The sequence below is a fragment of the Lentinula edodes genome, assembly GCF_021015755.1.
Source record: "Lentinula edodes strain Le(Bin) 0899 ss11 chromosome Unknown C8R40scaffold_45, whole genome shotgun sequence".
In the NCBI taxonomy this organism is placed as follows: Eukaryota; Fungi; Basidiomycota; class Agaricomycetes; order Agaricales; family Omphalotaceae; genus Lentinula; species Lentinula edodes.
In genome coordinates this window covers 328,970-354,014 of record NW_025764351.1, presented here as the reverse complement: position 1 = coordinate 354,014, position 25,045 = coordinate 328,970, and the positions used below count along the sequence as shown (strand labels likewise).

The 25,045-nt window shown below is 45.4% G+C and overlaps 10 protein-coding genes across 10 annotated transcripts; 5 read left to right on the top strand and 5 right to left on the bottom strand.

The window, feature by feature from the left end:
- Positions 1-306: 306 nt before the first annotated feature.
- C8R40DRAFT_1175709 (uncharacterized protein) lies at positions 307-935 on the bottom strand (the record flags this gene model as incomplete). The annotated part of the gene is made up of 2 exons (XM_046232371.1): positions 307-717; positions 789-935. 2 exons carry the CDS (start codon positions 933-935, stop codon positions 307-309), a joined length of 558 nt encoding a protein of 185 aa, XP_046081540.1.
- Positions 936-1,448: 513 nt separating this feature from the next.
- C8R40DRAFT_1175708 (WD40-repeat-containing domain protein) lies at positions 1,449-3,398 on the top strand (the record flags this gene model as incomplete). Its single annotated transcript, XM_046232370.1, has 9 exons — positions 1,449-1,709; positions 1,762-1,900; positions 1,950-2,100; positions 2,156-2,212; positions 2,270-2,532; positions 2,588-2,610; positions 2,663-2,803; positions 2,862-3,231; positions 3,286-3,398. The coding sequence occupies 9 exons, from the start codon at positions 1,449-1,451 to the stop codon at positions 3,396-3,398; spliced, it is 1,518 nt and encodes a 505-aa protein (XP_046081539.1).
- Positions 3,399-3,775: 377 nt separating this feature from the next.
- Positions 3,776-4,605, top strand: C8R40DRAFT_1175707 (uncharacterized protein; the record flags this gene model as incomplete). Its single annotated transcript, XM_046232369.1, has 3 exons — positions 3,776-4,036; positions 4,090-4,490; positions 4,539-4,605. 3 exons carry the CDS (start codon positions 3,776-3,778, stop codon positions 4,603-4,605), a joined length of 729 nt encoding a protein of 242 aa, XP_046081538.1.
- Positions 4,606-5,054: 449 nt separating this feature from the next.
- Positions 5,055-5,838, bottom strand: C8R40DRAFT_1057110 (uncharacterized protein; the record flags this gene model as incomplete). The annotated part of the gene is made up of 2 exons (XM_046225124.1): positions 5,055-5,338; positions 5,391-5,838. The coding sequence occupies 2 exons, from the start codon at positions 5,836-5,838 to the stop codon at positions 5,055-5,057; spliced, it is 732 nt and encodes a 243-aa protein (XP_046081537.1).
- A 2,285-nt stretch (positions 5,839-8,123) lies between these two features.
- C8R40DRAFT_1175705 (uncharacterized protein) lies at positions 8,124-10,919 on the top strand (the record flags this gene model as incomplete). Its single annotated transcript, XM_046232368.1, has 11 exons — positions 8,124-8,390; positions 8,457-8,583; positions 8,962-9,171; positions 9,221-9,243; positions 9,300-9,416; positions 9,475-9,781; positions 9,928-9,995; positions 10,047-10,144; positions 10,197-10,211; positions 10,261-10,301; positions 10,351-10,919. The coding sequence occupies 11 exons, from the start codon at positions 8,124-8,126 to the stop codon at positions 10,917-10,919; spliced, it is 1,842 nt and encodes a 613-aa protein (XP_046081536.1).
- Positions 10,920-11,628: 709 nt separating this feature from the next.
- C8R40DRAFT_1073319 (uncharacterized protein) lies at positions 11,629-13,089 on the bottom strand (the record flags this gene model as incomplete). Its single annotated transcript, XM_046226549.1, has 6 exons — positions 11,629-11,688; positions 11,755-12,065; positions 12,101-12,326; positions 12,576-12,585; positions 12,607-12,761; positions 12,946-13,089. The coding sequence occupies 6 exons, from the start codon at positions 13,087-13,089 to the stop codon at positions 11,629-11,631; spliced, it is 906 nt and encodes a 301-aa protein (XP_046081535.1).
- Positions 13,090-13,848: 759 nt separating this feature from the next.
- C8R40DRAFT_1175704 (uncharacterized protein) lies at positions 13,849-14,309 on the bottom strand (the record flags this gene model as incomplete). Its single annotated transcript, XM_046232367.1, has 2 exons — positions 13,849-14,051; positions 14,120-14,309. The coding sequence occupies 2 exons, from the start codon at positions 14,307-14,309 to the stop codon at positions 13,849-13,851; spliced, it is 393 nt and encodes a 130-aa protein (XP_046081534.1).
- A 711-nt stretch (positions 14,310-15,020) lies between these two features.
- Positions 15,021-16,607, top strand: C8R40DRAFT_1073318 (uncharacterized protein; the record flags this gene model as incomplete). The annotated part of the gene is made up of 6 exons (XM_046226548.1): positions 15,021-15,370; positions 15,715-15,733; positions 15,788-15,898; positions 16,119-16,344; positions 16,506-16,558; positions 16,593-16,607. The coding sequence occupies 6 exons, from the start codon at positions 15,021-15,023 to the stop codon at positions 16,605-16,607; spliced, it is 774 nt and encodes a 257-aa protein (XP_046081533.1).
- Positions 16,608-18,396: 1,789 nt separating this feature from the next.
- Positions 18,397-20,330, bottom strand: C8R40DRAFT_1175702 (uncharacterized protein; the record flags this gene model as incomplete). The annotated part of the gene is made up of 8 exons (XM_046232366.1): positions 18,397-18,556; positions 18,607-18,761; positions 18,815-18,991; positions 19,051-19,189; positions 19,242-19,564; positions 19,626-19,728; positions 19,784-19,960; positions 20,011-20,330. 8 exons carry the CDS (start codon positions 20,328-20,330, stop codon positions 18,397-18,399), a joined length of 1,554 nt encoding a protein of 517 aa, XP_046081532.1.
- A 370-nt stretch (positions 20,331-20,700) lies between these two features.
- On the top strand, positions 20,701-24,966 carry C8R40DRAFT_1175701 (uncharacterized protein; the record flags this gene model as incomplete). The annotated part of the gene is made up of 10 exons (XM_046232365.1): positions 20,701-20,973; positions 21,036-21,086; positions 21,138-21,828; positions 21,895-22,489; positions 22,542-22,779; positions 22,830-22,993; positions 23,047-23,152; positions 23,205-23,612; positions 23,659-24,608; positions 24,657-24,966. 10 exons carry the CDS (start codon positions 20,701-20,703, stop codon positions 24,964-24,966), a joined length of 3,786 nt encoding a protein of 1,261 aa, XP_046081531.1.
- Between the last annotated feature and the right edge of the window lie 79 nt (positions 24,967-25,045).

Genomic DNA, 25,045 nt, shown 5'->3' with positions numbered 1-25,045 from the left:
TGCAAGAAATGGAAAAAAAGACTCAAGGGCACCAGGTGTATATTCCCCGAAGGACCATCCAACATTCAGGCTCAATTATTCCTAACCAGATGCTCGTAAGTAACCTACACGCATATTCACGCCTGCGCAATAATATTAATCGGGACATCTTGACCTGTAGATGAACCAAAACGGATTCTGGGCCCTTTTGGGTTGAGATCTTGATCGAGGATTTCCGCATCAAGATAGATTGTCACTTAATATCGAGATCTTGATCCGATGTTGCTCTTTGTTCTCTAATCTACGTACGAGCTTCTTATGGAATATCTAAGCCTCTACGTCCGACTCTCTTTCTGAGCCCTCCGAAATGGCTGGAGCACCAGTTTTCAGAGCTAAACCTTTCGTCTCCAAATCCTTCCCAAATCTAGCCTGAAATTGATGTATCGCAGCTTGTTGTGCGTGATACTGTGCTGTCTCTCGATGGAACCGAGCTCGTCTCTGTTCAAAGCTAATAAGCTGCCTATGCAACTCCCTCTCGCGGCGTAAAATTTCGTTCTCGCGACGGCTCAACTCTCTATCGCGACCATCGTCAATGAGACACCGATCAGAGGCAACGGGACCAATGTCCTGGAAGAAGTCGACCAGGAAATTCTCATTGGTGAGGAGGACGTTCGAAGATAGTTGTTCCCATCCCTCTTTGAACGCCTCGCCCTCCCAGCCAAACAAATAATTAAGGAGCTGAGAATGTTACAAAAGGATATAGAATCCATCAGTCATTTGTGTACTTGAACGCGTAGACAATGACAAACCTTCCAAACAAATAACAAAACCACCGCACCTACAAGAGCACCAAATGCAATAGCAATGGCTGGCTTGTATTGATGGAATTCCTCCAGTGAATCAAGGGGGGGCGGAAGCTGATCAGCAGTAGGCCAACGAGAGAAAATCGACAGCATCGTGTTCGAAAATGCTGGTCATTCTGCCGACAGCTAAATATATGATTCTATCAAGACGCGTGTCTTGAACGTGTACATGGATAGATATGCAAATAGAAGGTAAAGTTTTTTTCAGAAAAATATCGATGTTGAAGCGTTATACCCTTGAAATCGATATTTTAGGACAAGTTGAAGTCCGGGAAATTACACTAGCATGACACGAGGTGAGCTTGCAGAGACGTCTCAGGGTTGGTCCTATTTCCATGTATCGGATTTCTAGGACTCGGTCCTTGGATTTTCTTGAATGGTTTCGAGCGATGAATGTTTGTGACAGCTGCTGCCATGACCCTGAATTTATGTAATTCATTCAGCTTTTGACTATCTTCAAGATCCTGGCCTATCCCCCGCTCCTGTGAGTCTCAACTCCGGTGAACGACAGTGTTGTCCTCGTGGAAAACATGAGTCCCATCGGCTTTTTGGGAGTCTCTTTATCTCTGTACGAACTCATCCGAATCCCCTACAGTTTCCCCATCAATGAGCAATCCTTACCGGTGTTGGTTTACCATTGACCACCCAACCGACTCCGTGCGAGCTCTGTCGTTCTCAACTAGCGGGCGGTATCTTGCCAGCGCAAGCAATGACAAAACGCTCCAAGTATACGACCGGCTACGGAACTTCCGTATGATTTGGGCCTACAACCACTCTAGTCCGTTCATTTCTCTTGCGTGGCGGACCGACAGCACTTTGGTCGGTGGAAGCATGCAAGGCGAAGTCGTTCAGTTCACGCTCAATCCGGTAAGGAGCTACCTTTATCTAGCTTGGGGCCGCTAATCAAGCTCTTGTACAGTTCTTTCTGTTAGGAATCAAAGGACCAAACGTCATCTACGAGTTCTCGTCGCCCGTTTCCTCAATCGAAGCCAATCAGTCATCGAATCAACTACTTATCTGCTCGGGTAGGGCAGTGAACGTGCTCTCAGAGGCGGACGGTAAATATGTATAGATGATTTTACTTCGCGCCCTCATTGAATACCGTAGATCACAGCTGGTCATTGAAGATACGCTTAGACTGCGCCCATTCTATTGGAGAACCAGCCAACTTCAAGGAACCTCCGGTCATTGCGACTGGTGCATTCTACCTAAAGGGCGAAGGTGAGTGTGTCGTCACATATCTTTTCCACGGCGTTTGGTAAGTTTATGGCCCCATTGTGTCTATCGAGTGTACTAGGACTGATCATGCCTAGGAGAGTCGATTTAGAGACGGGGGAGGGGCAATGGAGCATTGGACCCAATGAAAAAATGTGACATTTAACTCAATCTTCGCTATAAACTCACATTCATGATCTCTACTTGTTCAGTGGAATGGCGGCCATCTCGCCAGATCGCACCGCAATGGTTGCAAGTAACATCCGCACAGGGATGGACTGGTACGATCTTTCGAAAGCATCATGGATCAAGAGCAGCACCTCCCTTGAACGTCAAGAAAAAGACGTCAACATTCCGCTTCCGGTGAAATTCATAAACAAAGGTTGCGCAGTCGTCATGGGCACTACCAAGGGATACGCAGTTATATTTCATGCTGAACATGGCCGACAGGTACAAACTCTTGATCATGCTAATCGTACGTGTCTATTTCTAATCCGACTCGAATCCAGCATGCATCTAATATTCTGTAGACAAAATCTGGGTCACTGCATTGGTAATTCTCATATCCTTTCTTTCCATTAACACGCTCTTCTCATTGCCTCAAGGCTTACCAGGAAGCTGGTCATCAAAATCGGATTTTGGCCACCGCTGATGGTAACGTTGGTGAACGAGCAAAGATACGCATTTGGACGCCGGTCAACCAGAACGGTGTGAAACACATACTGCGCCTATTTTGGTTTCCTGCAGTCAGTCTCCCTTATTATTTCCAATTTGTATGCTTCTTGAATGTATGACTTGACACAGGCATCTCACATGTGGAAGTATTTTTGTACTGCTCTTCTACTTCTGCTGTTTGGATTTGCCCTTCGTTTCCTTCCCATCTCGCTACAGGAGAAGTTGAGAGATTGGTTCCTGATCATTCTCTTTGGTGATTCGCTAGAGGAATTTACGGTGATCTCTGTACCACTCCCTGAGATTTTCGAAACACCGCCTTCCTCGTCTTTCTTCGTTTCACAACAATTCCCAGCGGTCCTGAGTTTCCGTGTTGGACCATGGACTTGCTCTTTCAACTCCGGTAGATTTGCTTTTTCTGTTGGATCGATCATTGGTGCCACTTATTACACCGTACAGGCTTTTGGTACTCAGTATGCTCGTGTAATGAATACTTACAATCGTGTGAGGACATTACTCCCCTGGTAGTTATTGTGATAATATGTACCACATCAAGTGACTAGTACTTCTAAACATCCCGAAATGGTGATAGTTTCTAGCACGATAACAAGAGAACTGTATCAAACGGTCAGTCTGACCCAAATTCGCCATACTGATTTCATGGCATGATGTTTGAATTAATATCCAGGTCAGGTCACGTAGGTCCACGTTCCCTCAAGAATGGTGCAGCATCGGATATATGCACACTTCCAGGCAGGATGCATGCATGTCGCTTGGATTTAGATCATCACTTCATTTGTGGTGTCCTATATGGACTAGTACGCTCGGTTTGCACAATCGGCGAGAATGTATTCCGTAGTCGTGCCGGTAGATTAATATTGGAGTAATCCGGAAGGAAACCGTCCCCAATCTTTGTCACGGTAAAATCAAGCCCTGGATTCAGGTTCATGATTCGGTGAAGTACTTACGCGTTGAGAACGTGTTCTGCAATCTATCTATTCTTAAAAGGCCTTCTAAGGACGACACTTGACGCTTGTCTGGCCTGAATGTCTCGAGTTACCCGCTCTCAATCACGCGCTGCCTCTAACGCCTCTGGCGACACTAATTTCCCTGATATCATGGAATTAATCCAGCAAAGTCGTGATACTGCTAGAGTGGCGACACCCGTTGCGGAAACCTCTAGATCTGTTGGTTTTCCTTCGGTCCGTTCTCAAGAAAAACGACCCGCTAGGAATAGGTTATCGCCTCCCCACAGAATAAATTCAGTTCCCTTTAACGGCCAATTCACGCCCAGCAAAAAATACGTTGTAAGCTCTCTTCATGATTCACTGACAAGGGCGACACTCATTGTCGATACCAGGAGGATGGGACGACGATTGGCATCTATTTTGGCCGAGCTCGCGCTGTACCCGAAGTGGTGCCGTTCAAGTCGAAGATCAACAAAAAAGGAGCTCCTGCCCATGTATTCTTCAAACGATGCATCTATCTACGGTCTCGTTTTTCTGATAGCACTATAGCGGACGATCTCTATGAAGCATTCGTCGTAGTTGACGGTCGGGGACACTTTGTGGGTGGTACTTATGACCAAACATCAGGAGAGTTGAACCAGGCCATTGCCGCTCTTGGCTGCGACGAGATCTACAAGGGTGACATCGGTATCGCTTTTTTCGCCATACGCCAACCAGATAGGTTCGTGGAATCGCTTCCTCGCTATAAGAGTGAGCAGGAGAAGAAGGAAAACCTTGCACGGGTAATCACGGCGTGAGCAGTCTCATCTAGAGTGCACAACAGCAATTGACAAGAATTTAGATTTGCCCAAAACGTTCGAAACCATGTCGAAAACGGAACGCCATTGAAGTACCTTCTTCGCGGTTAATCGCCATGTTATTTTTTTTGCCGAAATTCCATTTAAATCTCTCTTCTCTCCTCTTCCTTTTCCATGCAAACCATTCCCTACCTTTCTTTCTGTCTTATCTTGTCTTGTAATGACTATCATGCCGTCCTCGATGACCCTTACGACCTTCAATGTTTGATTTTTCTTGCTCTCTCAATTTTATCACCACCACTTTCCTTAAGCCATATGTTTGTTGTCCACATAGGAGGCACCTTTCGACATTCACTTTTTTGTTCACTCTCATATATCGTTCCTCATTCAACCTTTCTTACTATTTTCTCGTCGTCAGTTTATCATCCCTGTTCATCTCAAGAAACACACTTTCCATAACAAATGTTCGATATTCGCTACACTTTAGCATAAATACACTCCTTTGTATACCTGTACAAGAAAATCTAATTCACACCCTTTTGTAAAAAGCAATAGAGTACCTAGAACTTTAAGAATGAACGTAGATATTCAGCTGCCAGGAGGTCATTCTTTTGCGAGAGTCTGGGGGCATCCTTATTGAACTTCAATGTCGATCGCCATTGATTATTGGATAGAATTTTGATCGATCCAGGTCTTTCGAGAATGCCTTTCAGACGAGATTGAAACCAATGCTCTGCATCACTAGACCAGTATCCAACATTGAGTCCGCAAAATTTCCATGATATCGGTCGGGGCCACCATGATTTGATAGCATATTGAGGTTCTCCGTCCTTGCTCACGATTCCTTGCGTTAATGATCAGAAATATGCTGCAAATTTTTCAAGAAAGCAGTTTACCTGTAGCAATTTCATAGGTTCCGCAAATAAGGTCTATTTCATCCTCAGTCAACTCGTCATCCCAAAAAGCAGCTTTTTGTCTAGGGTCCCAAACACAAAGAGCATTTTGCCCATGTAGTGCACGTTCGGTAGGTCCATCCAGAACATCGTTCACATTGACAACCTCACGAGCCAGACGAGCAATTATACCACCGGATAAAATTGCTGCGCGACCTCTCACTGAACGCAGGAAAATGTCTCGTCTGTGTTCATATGAGCAATACTCCTCCAAGCCTGGTGAGAACCCGCAGGGACGACGTCCCAAAAGAACTGACTTGCGCTGAGGTGGTGAAATGTAACCGGTAGGTGGGAAATAAGCTGATAATGTATTGAAGGAAAATCCGCCTTTGATCAAGTTCTGCAAAAGGTCTGCAGTTTGAGGACCCCAATTACGTCGTGCAATTTCCATCACTGTGCCAGCAGAGGAAAATGCAAGGTGAAATGGTTCATGATCATGAGCTTTTGAAGCTTGCACCAAGAAGTAAAGGCGGTCGCGAGAAGGTAGAACGTCCACCTCGAAGGGCAGTGGAGGTCGCAAGCTCACTAAATCAAAATTCCTCGGAGCGGAAGCTAAGTTTGTGGCTTTCAAAAGATCAAAAAGAAAAGTACAAAGCGCCAGTTCGGATTGGCTATTTCGAAGAGAAGGTCTAGGCTGCCGTCCATAGCCAATCAGAGCCAATGCTTGACACCAAACACTAGCAGAAAACTTGACCGGGCGGTCAGAATGGTTGTCCCTAGGAAGAAATCCGAAGCGATGTTTGACCACATTATCAATCTCCTCACTGAATATAACAGGATCGCGAGAGTGAGAGGAAGACTGAAGGCGCGTAAGGTATGCATTGGAGGATGATGGACCATGGTGATGGTCAATTTCCTGACTCATTACGGATTGTGGCGTGATGAAATAGTCATCGTCATCATCTTCGTCGTCGTCTCCAAAGGATGGTTCGTCATTCGGATCGAGCTCTGTGCATATATCCCATTCATCTGCGACAGCATCATAACATCTCTGACGTGGACCATATCGTTCCCAAATGTCTTCATAATTAGATCTGCCGACTGGATTGCGAACACGAATACCCTCAACCAAGTCCCAATAATAGACCCGTGCTCCTTTGCGCCCCGGCGGCATATCTTTCGATGCATGTTCTTCACGCTGGAGACGAGACTGGCGATCCTTGGCACTTTCGGTAGCAATAGCCCTGGCTTTATCACTAGCTCGCCGTTTGAGAAACTCAAATATACCTTCATTTCGACGGGGTTGAGTTCCACCATCAATCCGGGGTAGACGCAACTGCCTCGTACGAGTAGAGCTATACTGGGTGTTGTCAAGAACTGGTTCTATTGGAGAGTAAGGAGATTGTTTGGAGATCAGAGACTTGACCATGACGCCAGTTGGAACCGGTAGCGCAGGAGATAGTTCTCGTGGTATTCTCCAGTTTTGCACAGTTCCCCAAAAGAGCACTACAGGCATTTTGGTTTCAAGGAAGATATTCAGCCAGGGTAGACAACCTGAATTATGAACATCCATGAAGACACCGACCATAGGGATCTCCATGATTTCGTAAAAATATGACAGCCATTCGGTACTGATGAAGGTTTCCTTCTGCAGCCTATCTTGCCAATCCCACTTAGAAGGTACTGGCCCGCGACGGCGTTCAGCTTCTGCGTTTTGTCTTGCGCTCCAAAACGGGTTTGATTTAGGTAGACTGACTCGAATGTCAGTTGCGATAAGCGTTACCCATTTGTTCTGCATATGGTAGAGTAGGTGAAGGAAAAATGAGACAGAAGCTATTAGAGGAATGAAAGCTTGGCGAGATCGATAAGCAGCGGCGCGAGCATCATCCAGAGTTGTGTAAGTTCGTGAATATCCGTATTGGAGAGGAAATGACCACAGTCGAAGGTCGTCTGGAACGCCGACTCCATTAACCTTCATACAGGCCCTGAGGAAGACCCTTAGATTCCTTTCTAGTGAATCCCAGTCTGTTTTCAGCGACGGCTTCAAACTATAGCCACAATCAGCATCACCGACAATAGGCAGCGTCTGGGCACTGAAGTCCAAGCACCGAAGGAAGTCACACTTGAATGGATTACTGCTAGGTGCGAACCCCATGAATGGGAAAGACGAGGTGACCCATCCTGGTACGAAGAAGTTTGGCATAGTCGCTTCGCGAGGACTGGGTTTTAGGTGTGTTGTCTTAGGAGGGACGAAAGGAAAGGATGCCGGCTTTGGGCCAATAAACGTGAATACATCAGAGTCTATCACTGCGTGAAAATGAGGAGGATCTGTGTTTAGAAATTCCGATGTTGCAAGGGAGCAGATCATGATAGTTTTGAAACTTTGACAGAGTTTTGAGTACACGAGAATGCCAACAACTTCCATTAGATCTTACCTTGTCAAAGTCTGAAGGTAACTATTACTATCAGTGGCTGCAGTACACTTTCACCAGGTTTTACCGTAATGAAAGCTAAAGGAATGCTGTCTTAAACAGCTCGAGGACGATGGCTAAGTTGGACTTAGGAAAAAAAAAGCGCAAAGTCACGAGACTTACCCGTCACGAGGCTTATTTGTCACGAGATCTTTGCGGCGCGCTGAGCGCTCCGTCGAAATAATATACCCTTCTTATTCTTATTGCTCTCATATGTACGAACCTGAATGCTCACCTCAACGGAAATTCATGTAAGGTTTTGCTCATGGCCCCGACAGTCACCTCAATTCAACCTCGTTACATCAAGGACGGTTCAGAGGCCATCACTGCCTTATCATTCTCTATGGACGGTCACTATTTGGCCAGTGCTAGCAAAGACACATACCTGCGAGTATACGATGTCCACGCAAACTTCAAGAAGATTCAGAGCGAGCCCTGCTCGTCTAGCATTAGTGCTATTGCTTGGAATACCCCGGACTCGTTTATTACTGGCAATAGTGATGGCGAACTTTTCATTTCGAGTTTGAAACAAGTGCGTAGATTGCTATAGATTGCTATTGGGATGATCTATGACAATGATATTAATCAAATTTCGCAGCGTGGTGAGAAAGCGGAGCTCATTTATGAGTCCTCTTCGCCCATCAATGCAGTCGAGCTGGACAAGACGAGGCGTATGATGCTGATTTGTGCGGGAGCCTACGTCAATGTTATGGAACAACAAGAAGGTATTAACTCAACTGGTACATTTATACCTATTTCAACATACAACAGATCACACTTGGATAATACAGAGTCGCATAAACTGCATTGGACTTGATCATGAGCGATTTCCGGTGGTAGCTATCGGTGCACATTTTTTTCAGGATAACTGCTCTTGTCTAGTAGTCTATATGCACCACGGGATCTGGTTTGTATCGCTACCGAACTCCCGTAACTTTATTTAACAAATTTCCAAGGTTATCACATATCGGAACCGGTGAAAGTGAATGGTGCTTTACTCCAGAAAATAATATGTAAGCTTTTATTGATTTTACCTAACTTTATCATTAACCATCTTTCAAGTAGCTCTTCGTTCGCTATTGATTGCGACTGTGTCGCCTTAGTTGCTTTTAGTTTCAATGCTGGCTTTACATGTTACAGTTTCAACACTAATTCCTGGGCCAAGCTCGACATCAGCGTTGACAGTCGGAAGCGTGCTGTCGTCGAGCTGTCTGCTCAAAGCATCCAGGGCCACTTAGTAGTCATTCGGACGATCAGGGGCTTTGTACATGAAGAGCCCTGCCGGGTTGTTCAAATTCTTCCAGGCACTCATTGTGAGTCGACCTATCGAGTTAATGAGATCTGATATCTACCTTGTTTCAGCTATTGCTCAGGTTAAAGCTCTCGTGAGTAGCATCTTATGGCTTGCCGTAATCGAAATATCCTCAAAGATTATTGATAGGCTTACTCGGAAGATGGCCTGATAGCCACCGGAGATGGAGATCCAGGTCAAAATGCACATACAAATTTCTGGACCAGCGTGATCCTGATCCGCTTGATAGAATATTGTTCAACGACCGTAAGACAGTATAATTGTAACTCACATGTAACCACCTGTACTCACTTTGTTTGCACAGATTCGTACTATTCTGGGAGAATTTCTACGCATAACGATCATACTCCTCATCCTGGTCTTGACCCTCAAAACTCTCCCAATCGAAACTCAAAAATCAATTGCGCGCGCTATCATATCGGCCATTCAACAGAACAAGCCGGAACCTGTTCACAGTGCTCATTCCTCACGACTCTTACCACCATATGTACTGCAGCATTTCCTATCAGGTTTCCGCGACGGGTGGGAAAGATCTTCTCTTGATGATGTTGTCGAACTCTCAGCTGCTCTTCAACGAGAAATCATCAGCATTACTGGCACAGTATCTCTTTGTATACACTTATACCGCTTGATTCAACGTACTCGAGCACTAGTGTAGTGTAAATGGACTGTCAAATATCATTGATTTCTGTTCATTAATCAAACTATGGAATGATGAATGATGGACAATCTGATACATCGATTAATCTACGGTAAGCTAAAAGGGTAGGCGAGCTATCTATCTTCCACACCATGAACGTCGAAGCTACTCTACTACGACCTGTTGTAAGTCTTCGAGATTGAATGATTAACACCGAAATCTCAACCAAAATTCAGGACAATGTGTTCTATATGGACCGTGTATACGATTTCAGCTACTTCACCATGGATGATGATGGTATGGTATGGGAGGTCAATGAAAACGACGCTGATGAGTACGATTATTCATGCTTTCCTACAACGTGATAACTCATAGAATATTAACAGGCCAGCATATAGACCGTACGTGCACCACTTACCTTCGAACAATGCAAGCTAAGGTCGCAAGAAGGCAATCATCTCAGCCTCAGAAAGACTCAGCCGCGACGCCAGGTAAGGTGAAGTACAGCACATTAACAAATCATTTATGTACGACTGGCAGGGGCTCAGCGCGGTAGAGCTACTTCTCCGAAACCTACAGGTGGTGCAACCGTTGGATCTGGACATAGTGCCAGTTCTCCGCCACCAGTATCATTCGCATCTGGCCGGAAAGCACCAAAGTACAGGATCAAGCCCTCACCACCTCCTATCATAGGGGGAAAACTTGTTCCAGGTAGATTACGGACTGCGCCGTTCACCTCTCGGACCAGTCAAGGCGTCACTCCGTGGTATGAAACTCAGAGTGATGAAGATCTCGAGGAACCTATGCCAGTACCAGCGCCGGCATTGGAAGGGACGGTGTATATACATCGAAACATGAACGATGGTTGTTATCAAGTTTGGGTTTGGAAGTTGGGTAACAATGGACGGAAGAGCTGGCATCCAGTCGACCTCGATGGAGATGCAGTCATACACCCGAAAATCAGCGACAGAATGCTCCGACTGACGCGCAACGGAAAACCTAGTTGGATCCTAACAAGTACCCAGACTACGTACGAATCCCGCGAGATACATCGCGAGCGAGCACAATCTCGAGCGCGATCTCAATCTCGAGGACCCACAGTTGGTTAGGAGCTAATAAACGAGCTATATGTACAGATATTGATGAGTAATTCCAAGTTTATCGCGACGGTTAGCGTGCGCGCCTCATGCCTACAATATTCACGGGGCTTTCCTGGTTCTTCTCGTTGGAGTAGCGGCTGTAGTGATCTTACAGGAAGGCAAGGAGGTGAGCAAGTGCATGAGCGACTATGACCAAAAGTAATGGACAGCAAGCTCACCTGGAGGCCTTTACATCTGGCTACGGCCTCATAAGCAAGCGGTATGCAAAGTGGACTGTCTGACACCGAGTACTAGTTGACTGACTGAACGCAGGTCATTCGATTTCATGCGGGAATGATGTAAGAGAGTAACATTGTGAAATGTTAAGGACGTATTGAATACATATGGAATCATCTCCATTGAAATAACGAGCAATACTACGAACACTGGTGACCTGGTATTCAATCTTGCTTCCGGTACATGGCCGTGTCGAATGCCAGTTTAAGGTATACAAACGTTCGCAAAGTACTAGTGAGAGGAGAAGACAAGTTCGGTACATGCACTGAGAAGAAGTTCCCGATGATAAAGAGAGCTGTTCTTGAGTTCGAAGCCCAGAGAAGAAGGAGGCGAGGGAAAGAGAGCCCATGCACGAGTTAGCTGCAGTACATGGTCAAAGTAATTAGAGGAATTTGTCAACCTTGCGTTTCTTCCTCGGTGCCAATTCTTCGGACTGCTCTTTTCAAGTTTGAGAAGGGACCGCCGTCGCATTCTTTGGATCCCTCTTTTGTGTCCCATCAGCCTGTGAAATGAACACCACAGTTAGAACTTAACGTCAGAGTTTGAATAGCACGGGAATACTACGCACATTCCTCTGTTCATCCTGCATCACCCTTCTTCGTCGCACAACCTGTACATTCTCAATTGAAAAGTCCACTATCAGCGTGCCTCTACTTTTCTTCGGCACAGTACCACCACCACCACCACTCTCAAGTTTCTCGATTTCCCCTTCGACTCTCTTGATCCTCGACTCCTCCTTTTCATTCTCCGGTCTAATTTTCTCCGCCTGTAACAATGCCACTAATTCCTCCTTCCACCACTCCTCCCAAAGTTCGGCAACACTCGGGTTGTTGTTCGCCCAAAGGAGAACACGGAGAGCGTCCGCACATGGGTGTTCAGCTCGAGGAATCCATATCCTTTACTTCGGCCTTTACCTGTAATTGGATCCAAACGAACGCGAATCCTCGGGTTCGGAATTGTGATCTTGGTTGAGAATTCGATTGTTGGAGACGGCTCCTCTCCGTCGTTGGTAACGTTAGTGTCGTCGGTATTGGTTTCGAGAGGATTAATGTGTATAGAGTAGATAGGGCCGTAAGGAAGGAACAAGGCACGAAGGTCCTGCTGTGAGGTATTGAATGGGATATTCCTCGTGCTGCACGACTAGACGACTAGAAGCAGCAACGGTGGATGTGGGAGGCCTGTTTTGGATTGACCATGGATTTGGTTATGTTATCCAACCGTTTCTTGAGTTCGACCGAGAGTAGATTCCCTCTGGATACGTGTGCGTGAAGTTAAGTGACGGCTTCGAGTGCGTTTTGGGGAGTGGCAAATACGACTTGGGCTATGGAATGAAGTTATTGAGATAATGCAAAAGAACTATTTACGAAGAGGAAAATAAAATAAACGCACCTGTATCAGCCTGTTCCGAAGAATGGCTCACGAACTTTTCGTGTCTATTTCCGCAGAGATTCCTGATACGACAATTGTACGGATCGCGAGAGAATCATGAGTAGCTTTCGGATAGCTCGGTCGAGGTAGAGGTATAGGTCTCGTTTCCTTCTTCACTTGTTCGCCCTTTTCGCTTTTTTCTTTAGGCTATCCAGATTCAAATAGGTCCATGAGTGAACCGATATGGTTCATTGTGACAACTCACTATCAGCCTACTGAGCACAAAGACTCCGTCCAGCAAGGTTCAATCCATCCGTGGATATTTTATCGAACACAAAAGCGCTCTATATAGTCCTGAGTGAGTTAAGGAAATAATATTTGAAGAACGTACATATAGTCCATGCAGGGATAGTCGAATATTGTGTGAAGAGGTTCCCGAGGTGAGGCAGAGCTGCATTATTAATGAGTTCAAAGCATAGATGAGAAAGATGAGAGACCATGCACGAGTTAGCTGCAGTACATGGTCAAAGTACATGGTCAAAGTATGTAATTAGAGGAAGGTATCGATGTCGAGGATGTCGAGTTGTTTATTGAAACGGGCCGAAACCCGGACCAAACAAAGCCAAGACCAAACAAACAAAGAACTGATCATGATCGTGAGAGTTTAAGATATTCTTCGCTTCTTCCTTCAAGTTCGTCTCTACTGGCTGCAGTGAGTAAACACTCGTGTAGCACTCGATGGTCGTCCTTCAGCTCGTAACTCGTGTGGATCTATCATGGACTAGGACGATAACGGGCAAGGTATAATGGGTCCACTCCTGCTTCCCCAGTTGCATCGTCGTTGATTACTTCCTCAGCCTCGACGTTCCCCTCAAGACGAATTCACAACACATTGAACACAGGGTATGTTTCTCCTCGCAATTGCTTGTATTGTCAATATTCATGGTTTGCTTGCAGACCCGACATTCCTAGTACTGCGAATTAGAGCTAACTCGTTCATGGACCACGCGCTGTCTCTTTGAGTAGTACTTCTGCAAACTAGTTCATGCAATCCAAACTGTTTCTTTGACGATATTGATTGCCGCCATGTATTTGAGCTAACTCGTTCATGGAGTGCGCGCTCTCTAACTTGGGGAAATCAGACTGGTTTCGGCGGCCTTGCTACCATGTATTTGAGCTAACTCGTTCATGGTCCAGCGTTCAGTTGTCTTTCGCATTTCCTCACCTTCAGGGCTCCTTTCTGCCGCTTTGCCTCCATGTACTTGAGCTAACTCGTTCATGGAGTGCGCTCTCTCTAATTTGGGGAAATCAGACTGGTTTCGGCGGCCTTGCTACCATGTATTTGAGCTAACTCGTTCATGGTCCAGCGTTCAGTTGTCTTTCGCATTTCCTCACCTTCAGGGCTCCTTTCTGCCGCTTTGCCTCCATGTACTTGAGCTAACTCGTTCATGGAGTGCGCTCTCTCTAATTTGGGGAAATCAGACTGGTTTCGGCGGCCTTGCTACCATGTATTTGAGCTAACTCGTTCATGGTCCAGCGTTCAGCTGTCTCTCACATTTCCTTACCTTCAGGGCTCCTTTCTGCCGCTTTGCCTCCATGTACTCGAGCTAACTCGTTCATGGTTTCGGCGGCCTTGCTACCATGTATTTGAGCTAACTCGTTCATGGTCCAGCGTTCAGTTGTCTTTCGCATTTCCTCACCTTCAGGGCTCCTTTTTGCCGCTTTGCCTCCATGTACTCGAGCTAACTCGTTCATGGAGTGCGCTCTCTCTAACTTGCGGAAATCAGATTGCTTTGGCGGGCTTCCTACCATGTGTTTAGCCAACTCGTTCATGATCCTGAGTTATCGTTCCTCTGTCTCTTGCATTTTCTCAATTACTAACCTTCAGGAGTTCAGCTGTCTCCACACCTGCTTCCCCAGTCGCATTGTTGTTAATTACTTTCTCAACCTCAACGTTCCCCTCAAGACGAATTCTCAATGCTCACTAATTTCATATTTACGCTGATGTAGATTCCGGGGAACGGACGTAGATTCTAGGGACTTATGGATCGAGACGTTACCTATTCTATATATCCTTATCACTTCCCCGCTCAACACGAAACCCAGGACCGTCGGTGCGTCGAGCTCGCAACTCGATAGCGTGGGCTTTGGCTCTCAAGGTGCAGGAGAAGCACTTTGTTAGCTGCCCAAGTCCAGTAAGAGCCAAAGCAGGCCACAGTGCGGTTACGCCTGTAATGGGGACTTGGTTTTTCCCTGACGGTCTTTCTCATAGTTATGGGCAGAGTGTGTGTGTTAACTCTTTGTTATAGTTCTATGTATTCTCTGGGTCCACACATGAATGATCAATCTATTCTAACCCAATGTACTCCTCCAGCTGAATTAAGATTTAGATTCATCCCCATCTCTCAACTACCCTGTCCAGTGGTCCAGAATCAGAACCAGAGGTACTGCCCGCGACTGGTACTCATGCCCGCCACTCGCGACTGGTCCTCACGCCTGCCGCTCGCGGCTGGTCCTCGCGGCTGGTCCTCGCGCCTGCCACTCGCCACTTGTCTCCACGATTCGCGATTCATGGGGACAATTCGCGAATTGCGAGTCGTCTCCACTGGTCGCGAATCGTGGATACGACTCGCGACTCGTGGAGACAATTCGCGAATTGCGAGTCGTCTCCACTGGTCGCGAATCGTGGATACGACTCGCGACTCGTGGAGACAATTCGCGAATTGCGAGTCGTCTCCACTGGTCGCGAATCGTGAATACGACTCGCGACTCGTGGAGACAATTCGCGAATTAGTCGTATTCGCGACTCGCGAATCGTCTCGTCACGCGGCACAACGCGCGTTGCGTTGAACAAGCGCGCCCGCCTCTTGTGACGATGACCGATGTTGGTTGCAAGCTGTGACAGGTGCTGATCACAGCAAATTTTCAACCTCTACTCTTCATCTCTAATGTGCTTGTCTTCACTGCTTTCTCTAGCCTCCTTCATCTCTCATTCTTCTGGGTTCTCTCAGTCTCATGTCCTCTCTCAATCTTCTATGATCTTTCTCCAACCATCTGCCACAAAATCCTGGTGCCATTATCTACACTCCATCTCCATCTCCCTTCAGCCCTTGCTCAGCTGTGTTCACTGCCCCTACTTTAGCCATTTGGATCTTTTTAGGATGGGAACTTTGGATGAGGTGAGTCAATAATTGCCTCTAGCTATTCTAACTGCTCATTCCTGTGTCTCTTAGCTATTCCCTGGCCCTGCCCTGCTTCACCCTGGAATATCTGCAAATTGCTCCACCCATTCCTCCCAATCACACCCTTTTCCTTTCTCAAGTGAGATGAGCTTCTGGATTGAGGTGAGTTTTGAATCTTCTGGAACTTCTTGCCTTTCTTGATTATCCCTATGCCTTTCAGCCTCTATCCAACACTAGCCATGGAATCTGTTCAAACACCATTACATCCAGCAGAATCTCAGCCTCCTCTCAGACCTCCTCCAGTTATGTTGGACCATACATGCTTGACAATTTGGTTCTATTCTACTTCCACACCCACATCCATCATTTCCCTGGCTCACAGCACTCATTCCCCATTCTTCATCATACCTGGGACATGGTATCTGACCAGCCATTTAGCTTTGCTGATGGTCCAGGTTGGATTTACATTTTCCTGGAAGGAAATGTAACATACAAGGTTGGGCGCACAAACAACGTATCACGTCGTATTCGTGAATGGAACCGAAGCTGCCATACATCTCCTAAAACATGGTTGGCTGCTATTTGGACCCCTTATGCCCACCGAACTGGTAATTTCTGTCTTTATACTTTTTTTTGTCTAACAGTTATTTTTTTAGAACGCCTAGTACATCTTGCATTAGAAGCAGTTTGCAACTCACGTCCCCGAGTACTTTGCTCTTGTTTGTCACACTGAATCTTGCTCAATTCTTCTCACTGATTGATTTTGTAGGTGGGACAACTCACAGTGAGAAATTCATATTCATGGGTCCAAGAAATAGTATTGTATGTAGAGTAATTATACCTATTATCATTGCAGTCATTGCAACACTGAGATGAAGTTTATTGTACATATACATACATAATAAAATAGTCAATGAAATACTCTGTGTATAGTCCAGATGTTGATGACATCAATAAGTCTTGAGATATGTTGACCTCGGAGATGTATCCGATGTCAGGACGTCGGTGATGTCTCGATGTCCCCGATATCGGGTACAAATAATCTAAGCTGGAAAACTTCAAAATTTACTTCATTTTACCTTGAATATTTCAGTAATTTTTCCACAGTATTAATTCAAGTATATCTTGATGATTATGTTTATTTACTCTTGCATAATGTAGTTGAGTATATCCTTCATATACACACCATAATAATTACAGGAAAAATCGGACAAAATAGAAGGAAGTTTGAAACATTGTCTTGAGTTAAGCTGTATGCTTTATGGTCAGAATTTTCCTCAGTATCTGTGAGGCAAATTTCAGAATATATTCCAAATAATCTGAGGTGAGAAACTTGCAGATAAATGACCATAGATGTTAAATAACCCTCTCATAATCACGCAATAGGACCTTGAGATTAACTCGAGTATTTTTCCACACATTCAAGGCATTTAATCTTGTAGTAATCAGGCCTCAATTAATGCAAAAATTCATTGCAGTATATATTGAAACCATGTTTCCGAAATGCTTCCCAGTATTTAATGGTGATATTGACAAAAACTTTTTAATATCCTTCGAATTTAACTAATAAATTGACAGTCAAATATCTTTATCTAATCTACATGATATCTAGGAAATTTCCACGACTGAAAAAGATGCCATCCCCCCAGTGAATGACGGGAATCATGAACTGATGATCATGAGGAAGTTCAAACATATACTGCTCGAATTTGACACGAGAACATTTATGGAAGGAAGAAGGAAAGTGTGTTGAGAGTCAAGATCTTGAAGGGTACGCGGGCGTCACGGGCGTACCAACTTATAAGACGCGTACGATGATTACCGTCGAAAGTCACGGCCTCAAAGATGCAAACAATATGCGGACATATAATGACTCCAGAAATGACGGAGCATTGACCAATCGGCGTGTGCATTTTTAGAGGCTGCGCTGCTAAGAGAGGGGTTAAGACTCTATGTAGAGTACTATGTAAGAGAGTCAAGAGTCGGGGCTCGGCAATGATGCATTGATGGGGAGGATTCAGCCTATAGGGAATCTGTTCAATCTCAGCCATACATTGCGAAAAACAGCTTTGACCATGACTATATATTTGAATACTCACGTTTATCGGTTCGCCCTAAGACATGTTGAGGTTCGCCTTTCCGTTTGTTGCCCAGAAGTTTTGTTGTCAAGATAATCAACTAATGAATCAGCTGACCATCATAATAAGCCATAATATCGAAACATCGCTAAATTGGTAGACTTATCGCGGCGGGTTACGATGGATCATAGTTGGAACAATCTTCCACAAGACAGTCACAGTCTTGTGAAGGATCATAAGAGCTTGTTAGTAGATTGTAAGACTATGTCACTTCGACAATCATTGTGATGGTATTGTAAATACCCTGCAACCATGTAGCAAACTTGCATTACCCCGCAATATTCACCTAATTGTTGTTGCAGTACTGTAGTTTCCCAATAAGTACTGTGAGTATCTTATCATGTATAGACAATGCTTGTGGATAGCTTATGTTCTTGAGGCAGGATTTTACAATGAGCTGTAATGTGATAGTAATAATAGGAACAGATGATATTGGATCAGGTTACTGGATCGCTTTCGTTACTTTCAGGGCTCATAAATGGATAGGATGGAAAGAATTTTATTTGAGCATAGACGAATATACTAGGTAGACGACGCCGGGCCCGGAGCAGCTCCAGTACCATTGGAAAAAATATCATGTAGAGGGGAAGCAACGCGTAGCCGTTTTGATACATCTTGTTTGCGAGAAGTCATTTTGGTGCCACGACTGTTGGCGGCGGCACGGGTACCAGTGAAGATTCGACTATGAGAGACATAAATCGATAAATTCTCAGATGACCGAAAGAAACTCACTCATTCCACCACTTCAGTAGCTCCTTCGATCGCTGTTCTTCTTCTTCGCCCTCGGGATCCTCAAAGAAGTCGACAATAAAGTTCCAAAGGTCGAGATAGTTATAGCCCATGTGAGAGTTAGTCCACTGGGAAGCGTCGCTAAGAGCGAAATGAAGCTAGATGAAACACTGTTCAGAGCTGAATACACGTTGATAAAGATAATACGTACATGAACGGCGGCATAAGCAATTGAGCGAGGTTTGACATCATTCATATGAATGATCTGCGCAACGTTGCCACGATGATTGGTCCCAGTGGTTTTCTTCTTCTTTGAGGCAGGAAGGTTTTCAACATCTTGCGGCTGATCCTTGGTTGACGACGGCGACGTAAACATGAGACGATAGACCTACGAAGAAGGAAGAAGTGAGTACAAAAGACGAGAGGCTACTATAACTTATAACATACCTGTACAAGAAGATAACTTTGCAAAAAACCCTTGTCGAAGTCATCGGGGTCAAACTCCTCATCCTTGTAAAAACAGCGAGCATGAGCAGAGCTGGCAAAGTCATAATTCGGGTCAAAGGCACGAACGGCGGCACGAACTCTGTGCAATCCAGCTGTCAATTCATAATGCTTGAAAAATTAAAATTACTTACGCCGTGTCGTTCCAGTCAAACTCGGCTGGACAAAGGAGATAACCAGTAACATCATTCTGAAGACCTCTGTTATCCCTGGAAGTTGTACAGAATTCTTCGACGCGTTCGAGTACAGGTTCAGCCATTGTGTTGGTAGTGGCAGTGGGAAAATCAGATGCGCTGTCACCCGTTGTGACATTCTCGGTGTAAGCACGTAACTTAACCTGATACTCTTTCAACTTCGCTTGATTTATCTTTCGAACCTCTTCATTCAATACGTCGCCTACAAATTTCATGACTGTGGACGTGTCGAAAGCCCTGGAACTATTTGCGCCAGTTTGTAGCTAATCCCCGAAACATCAATCTGAATTCATACAACAACTAATGCTAAACCTTGGTGCTCACCTCACGGATGATATGTGCGCTTCCAGGCTCCTTTATCTTTTTGAGAAAATCTGGGTACACTGTCTTGTACAGAGTCATGATACCGGCATATCCACGTTGTAGCCTAACTCGGAAATTGTGAGTGGAATCGCGCTGAGCTCAAAGATAAGGATACTAACCTTCTCTTTTCTTCTATGTCAATGTCGTCGTCATCACCCTCGGAATCCAGCTGATGGTAACCCTTGTGTCGGTATTCATCATACTGCGCAAGGAGGGTGTGTATATCTTCATAGACAGCAACAAGTTTAGGAATAGCACGTCCACGCCGCATTGCCGACATGTTATCAAGGGGCTCACTGTAGGTTAGTGTGAGGAAATTCTTTTGTTTACAAACAGTTATACTTACGGCGCCTTTCGCTTTCTGCCTTCCTTTTCCTTTGAATTCCTTGCACTAGCAAGTTGACGTTCCAAGTCTCTGATGCGTTCCTGGTCCTGAGTGAGGCAATTGTCGCGTGTAGAATGTGACTTGGATTGTTGAAGAGAACGGATTCGACGGGGTGGCGGTGAGCTTCGTGTATCATGATAGTCATGGTCTGTGGATTGACCTCGAATATCAGTCAGACTAGGAGAACCATGAGTATGTCTCCCAGAGCCTGTGCGATGAGAACGGTGACTCGGACTGGGGGAGCGCGAAGGGCTTTTTGATCTATGGGAGCGTGAGGACATAGTGGGAAGGTGGCAGTCAGAGTAAACGAAAGGTTCGTTGATTTCCCCCCCTTATATATCCTGTGCAGAGCAATTTCCAATGACCCTCCATCAGGTGATCGTGTATGTACGAATTTTGGAAATTTGAAAATTGTTTTGACGGCGGCATCCGAACCTGGTCTGAATCCGTTATCTGAGTCCGACGGTAGCCTGTAAATCGACCTCACTTACGGACAGACAGTGACTCGCACTGATGACTCGGAGTGTGCTTCTCAAGCAGCTCAGCTTGTTACTGCTTCTCTTTTTTTCCTTTTCTTCATTGTCAAATCTCCCAACTCCGGACCATTCTGAGTCAATAGACAACACATTTGGTATCATCATAGTTCATTGCATGTCTGACCCTTTTCAGTGTGCGCCGGAATGTAAACGAGGCCCGTTCCTCTCTACTCAGGCAACAAATCGACATCGCGGGAGCTGCGAAGCTTGGAATGCTTATGTTGCAGCTCAAGCACTGAAACGTGGGTACGACGAAGTCAGTGGGGAGGATGAGGATCCAGCGATCACCCGCCGAAAGAAGCAAAAGCGTAAGAAACTCGAACAGGCTGTGGCTCGTGCTGAAAGCCTTAGTCTCCCGCGGTCAAGTATTATTGCTACGCATGCAAAGGTTTTTACTCTCATATTATATCCCACCGTTATGATCCAAATATTTACAAGCTGAATATTTAGGCCTCTTCAAGTGCAGTAACCCTCGAGCAATCAAAGGGTCCAGAGATCGGGGTTTGTTCTGACAAGGATAAGCTTTGTTCGATAACTTACATCAACTTACAGACAGCTGAACACCTTACTCCGAGAGCTCTTCTATCTCCGGAACCAAATAGTCCAGTATACATTGGGATCGATGGACAGCCTGATGAACCAGAACTGGCTCCAGAGATGACAGCTGCAGGTAGACCCATCCGCTCTACTCGTGGTCATTTGCCGGCCTGTTATCTGGATGTCCTTCCGCAAAGTGCTCCCGCGGTCGGGAGTTCACAGGTAGAGAATGAAGAACAGCCTGCAGAACAGCAGAATTCACCTCTTACACTTCCCCGTATCATTCTCATTGTTCGTGACAAATTGAAGACACAGCTGAACGTTTTTGGCTTATGGCGCGAGTACCCGGATCGACCTTCACATGATCCTGATGGTGAGGTCGGGCTTGAGGACTTGTCGAATCTTCCATGTTCAGAAGAATATAGAGATGATGAACATCCCGAGGATGCTCGCGACGATTCCCCTTTGAATCCCACCCAAACTCTCCTCACAGGTTGGCAGAATAATGGAAACTCAACGAAATCTAACAGCGAAATGGATGGACTCACACATATTCTGCAACGACCTGACTTTGATGTCAAGGAACTCAAGGGATATAATGCACAGGCTGCCAATGAGAAGATTACTAAAGCAGACGAGGATTGGGAACATAATCGATTTAAAGACTCTTTTATTGAGACTGCCATTGAAATTGAAGTCCCATCCGGTAGTCCACAAATTCCTTCGAAAAAGTTCAAAATACCCCAGCTCCTATATTGAAACCCTCTCTCAGTCATCCGTGCAGCATTCGCAGATCGTTTAGCCAGTCAATTTCACTTCGCACCCTTCAAACTGTTCCAAGAGATTGAGGATGATAATGGGGAGACTATTTCACAACGGGTACAAACCGACATCTATAATTCCGATGTGTTCCTGGAAGAGCACAAAAATCTTCGCCGTGCACCCACCGATGACAAGGACTGCAAACGAGAGAAGGTTGTTGCTGCCCTCATGTGCTGGTCAGATGCTACGCAGCTTGCCAACTTCGGAACTGCAAAGCTATGGCCTATCTACATGCTCTTTGGTAACCTCTCGAAATATATCCGCGCTTCACCAAACTCAGGTGCCGTTCATCATCTCGCCTATATACCAACAATCCCAGACTCAGTTAAGCACGAGATATCAAAATTCAATGTTAACTGGAAAACGCAGGCAAAGGAAATCATCGCACACTGTAACCGGGAGTTATACCATGCAGTGTGGAGATTTCTTCTGAACGATGCATTCCTTCATGCGTACAAATATGGTATTGTTATCAAATGCTTTGATGGAGTTGAGCGTCGTGTCTATCCCCGGTTCTTCACATATTCAGCAGATTATCCCGAGAAGTAAGTTGTCAATCTACTGTAGCACTTCCTGCCTTGATAATACCCTTACTAGGGTTCTTCTTGCAACTATTCGTGAACGTGGACTTTGTCCATGCCCTCGTTGCTTATGTCCAAAGGAAGCTCTCGATCGGATGGGCTTGCATCAGGACATGAAGATGCGTGATAAATTACGGGTTTTTCTGCATGATAAAGTTAAGCTCACCAGGGAATGGATATATGAACAAGGGATCAAAATTCAAGGAAGTGCTGTTCAGCGTATTCTGAAGGCTACTTCTTCTGTCCCAACCATGGTAGCCAATACTCTCGACTTGTTACATGCAGTGACTGATCTGTTTTATAGAATGCTTTCATGGGACGTCTAGGATTAGATTTCAATCTTTCGCGTATGCTCGTTGTTGATCTTATGCATGAATTTGAACTTGGAGTGTGGAAGGCCTTATTTTCTCATCTTATCCGAATCCTCTATGCCGTTGGCCAACAATATGTCGAAGAGCTGAATCACAGGTCCGTAGTATGTTATCTAAGTATTTAGACTGATGTTTTGAGCAATGGTACAGGTTCCGACAAATGCCCACCTTCGGCTTTGATACCATTCGCACTTTTGCCAACAATGCTTCAGAAATGAAGAAGTTGGCTGCACGAGACTTTGAAGATTTGTTACAGGTAGGGTATTGCATTGCTTAGTTCTGATATGCACAAACTGATATGTGATTAGTGCGCTATTCCAGTATTTGAAGGACTACTACCAGGACCAGTCAATTCAAAGCTCATGACATTATTGTATCGAGCTGCAGAGTGGCATGCTCTTGCAAAGCTCAGGATGCACACTGAGAAGACACTGGACTATATGGAAACACTCACATACGAATTTGGAAAACTAATGCGTCAATTCCAGGACCTCTCCAATAACTCATTTCAAACATACGAGACTGATCGCGAAACAACTGCCCGTTATCGCCGGAAGGAAAAGGAAGCTATCGCAGCTGGGGCTAGTCAGCAACATGAAAATTCAGGACGAAGACGTAAATTTCTCAATCTGTTAACATACAAGTGGCATGCATTAGCAGACTATATCTGTTCAATTCGCTGGTTCGGGCCAACAGATAGTTTCTCGACGCAGCTAGTGAGCCCTTGAATTATATTCTCATTTGTCATACTGATTGATACAGGGCGAGTTGGCGCATCGAGTTGTGAAGAAGCTCTATAGTCTGGGTAATAAAAAGAAGGACCCTAGACAGATTGGTCGCAGGCTTCGTCGTTTGGAATGGGCAAAACGAGCTGCTGATCGACGTGGAATTCATACAAAGCGGCGACGTCAACAAAGGATATTGAATGCTGGCAATGCAGCTGAACTATTAGCAGCTCACCATCACATCGGCCTATCTGCTAAGAACAAGCACAACATTGGATCTTTTGTAAAGGCGCACTATGATGATCCCGCAGCTCAGGTTTCTTTCCAATTCACTCGCACTCTGGATATATTGCTTAACGCATCCAATTATTGTCAGAATTTCTATCCCAAGCTACAAGATCACCTTCTGGGAAGATTAATGGACCGCAAATTCGACGGTGACACACACGAATCCTTCACTGATGCAGATCGGAACCATATTCGCTTGAAAGGAGGCTCGTTCATCTCACTGAAAACATGCCGCATCAATTACACTACCTACGACGTCAGACGAGACCAGGACACTATAAATCCAAGTAACCACGCAGATGTAATGATGCTTTCAGGTGAGGATGCAGCAGGTGCTCATCCATATTGGTATGCCCGTGTTCTTGGAATATTTCGCGCAACCACTATTTCTAGTCATCCTAATGCCAGTACAACAAAATCTGGACCGGTGGAAATGGAATTCCTTTGGGTTCGCTGGCTTGGTATTGACCCAGGACATCAATCGGGGTCCCGTAATGCACGGTTGCCCAAGGTTGGGTTTGTCCCAGAAAGTGATCCCTTCGCGTTTGGATTTCTGGACCCAGCTCATGTTATTCGAGGATGCCACCTAATGCCTGCTTTCAGTGATGGTCGGACATCGGAGCTCCTTGAGACTGAAAAACCCACGGTAGCACGGAAGGAAGGAGAGAAAGACGATTGGGCATATTTCTATGTAGGAATGTAAGTGGTTGCCTTTTCAAGCCAATGCTCTTCTCAAAGGATATATAGTTTCGTGGATCGGGATATGTTCATGCGTTACTTCCCAGGAGGTGGTGTTGGTCATGTTGCCAATCGGAAATTCTTCAAGCAAGGCGAAGACAGTACTAATGACAACGATATATCCAGCATTAGTAGTGATCTAGGTGCCGATGAGCTAGATGTGCTGGATACAGAAGAAATCAGCTTGGAGGAGATGTCTGAGGACAGTTCTGATGATGATCTTGGAGATGAACAGGGTGATAGCAATGATGATGACGACGATGATCTAGATGTCGGTGGGGATGACTGGCAGTGGGATGACGGGTATGGATCCCCATAATTGTCGAACTTGTAGGATGTTATGATCAGCATATAGAAATACTTATGACCTACATCTCATTCTAAGTACATCCTAATAC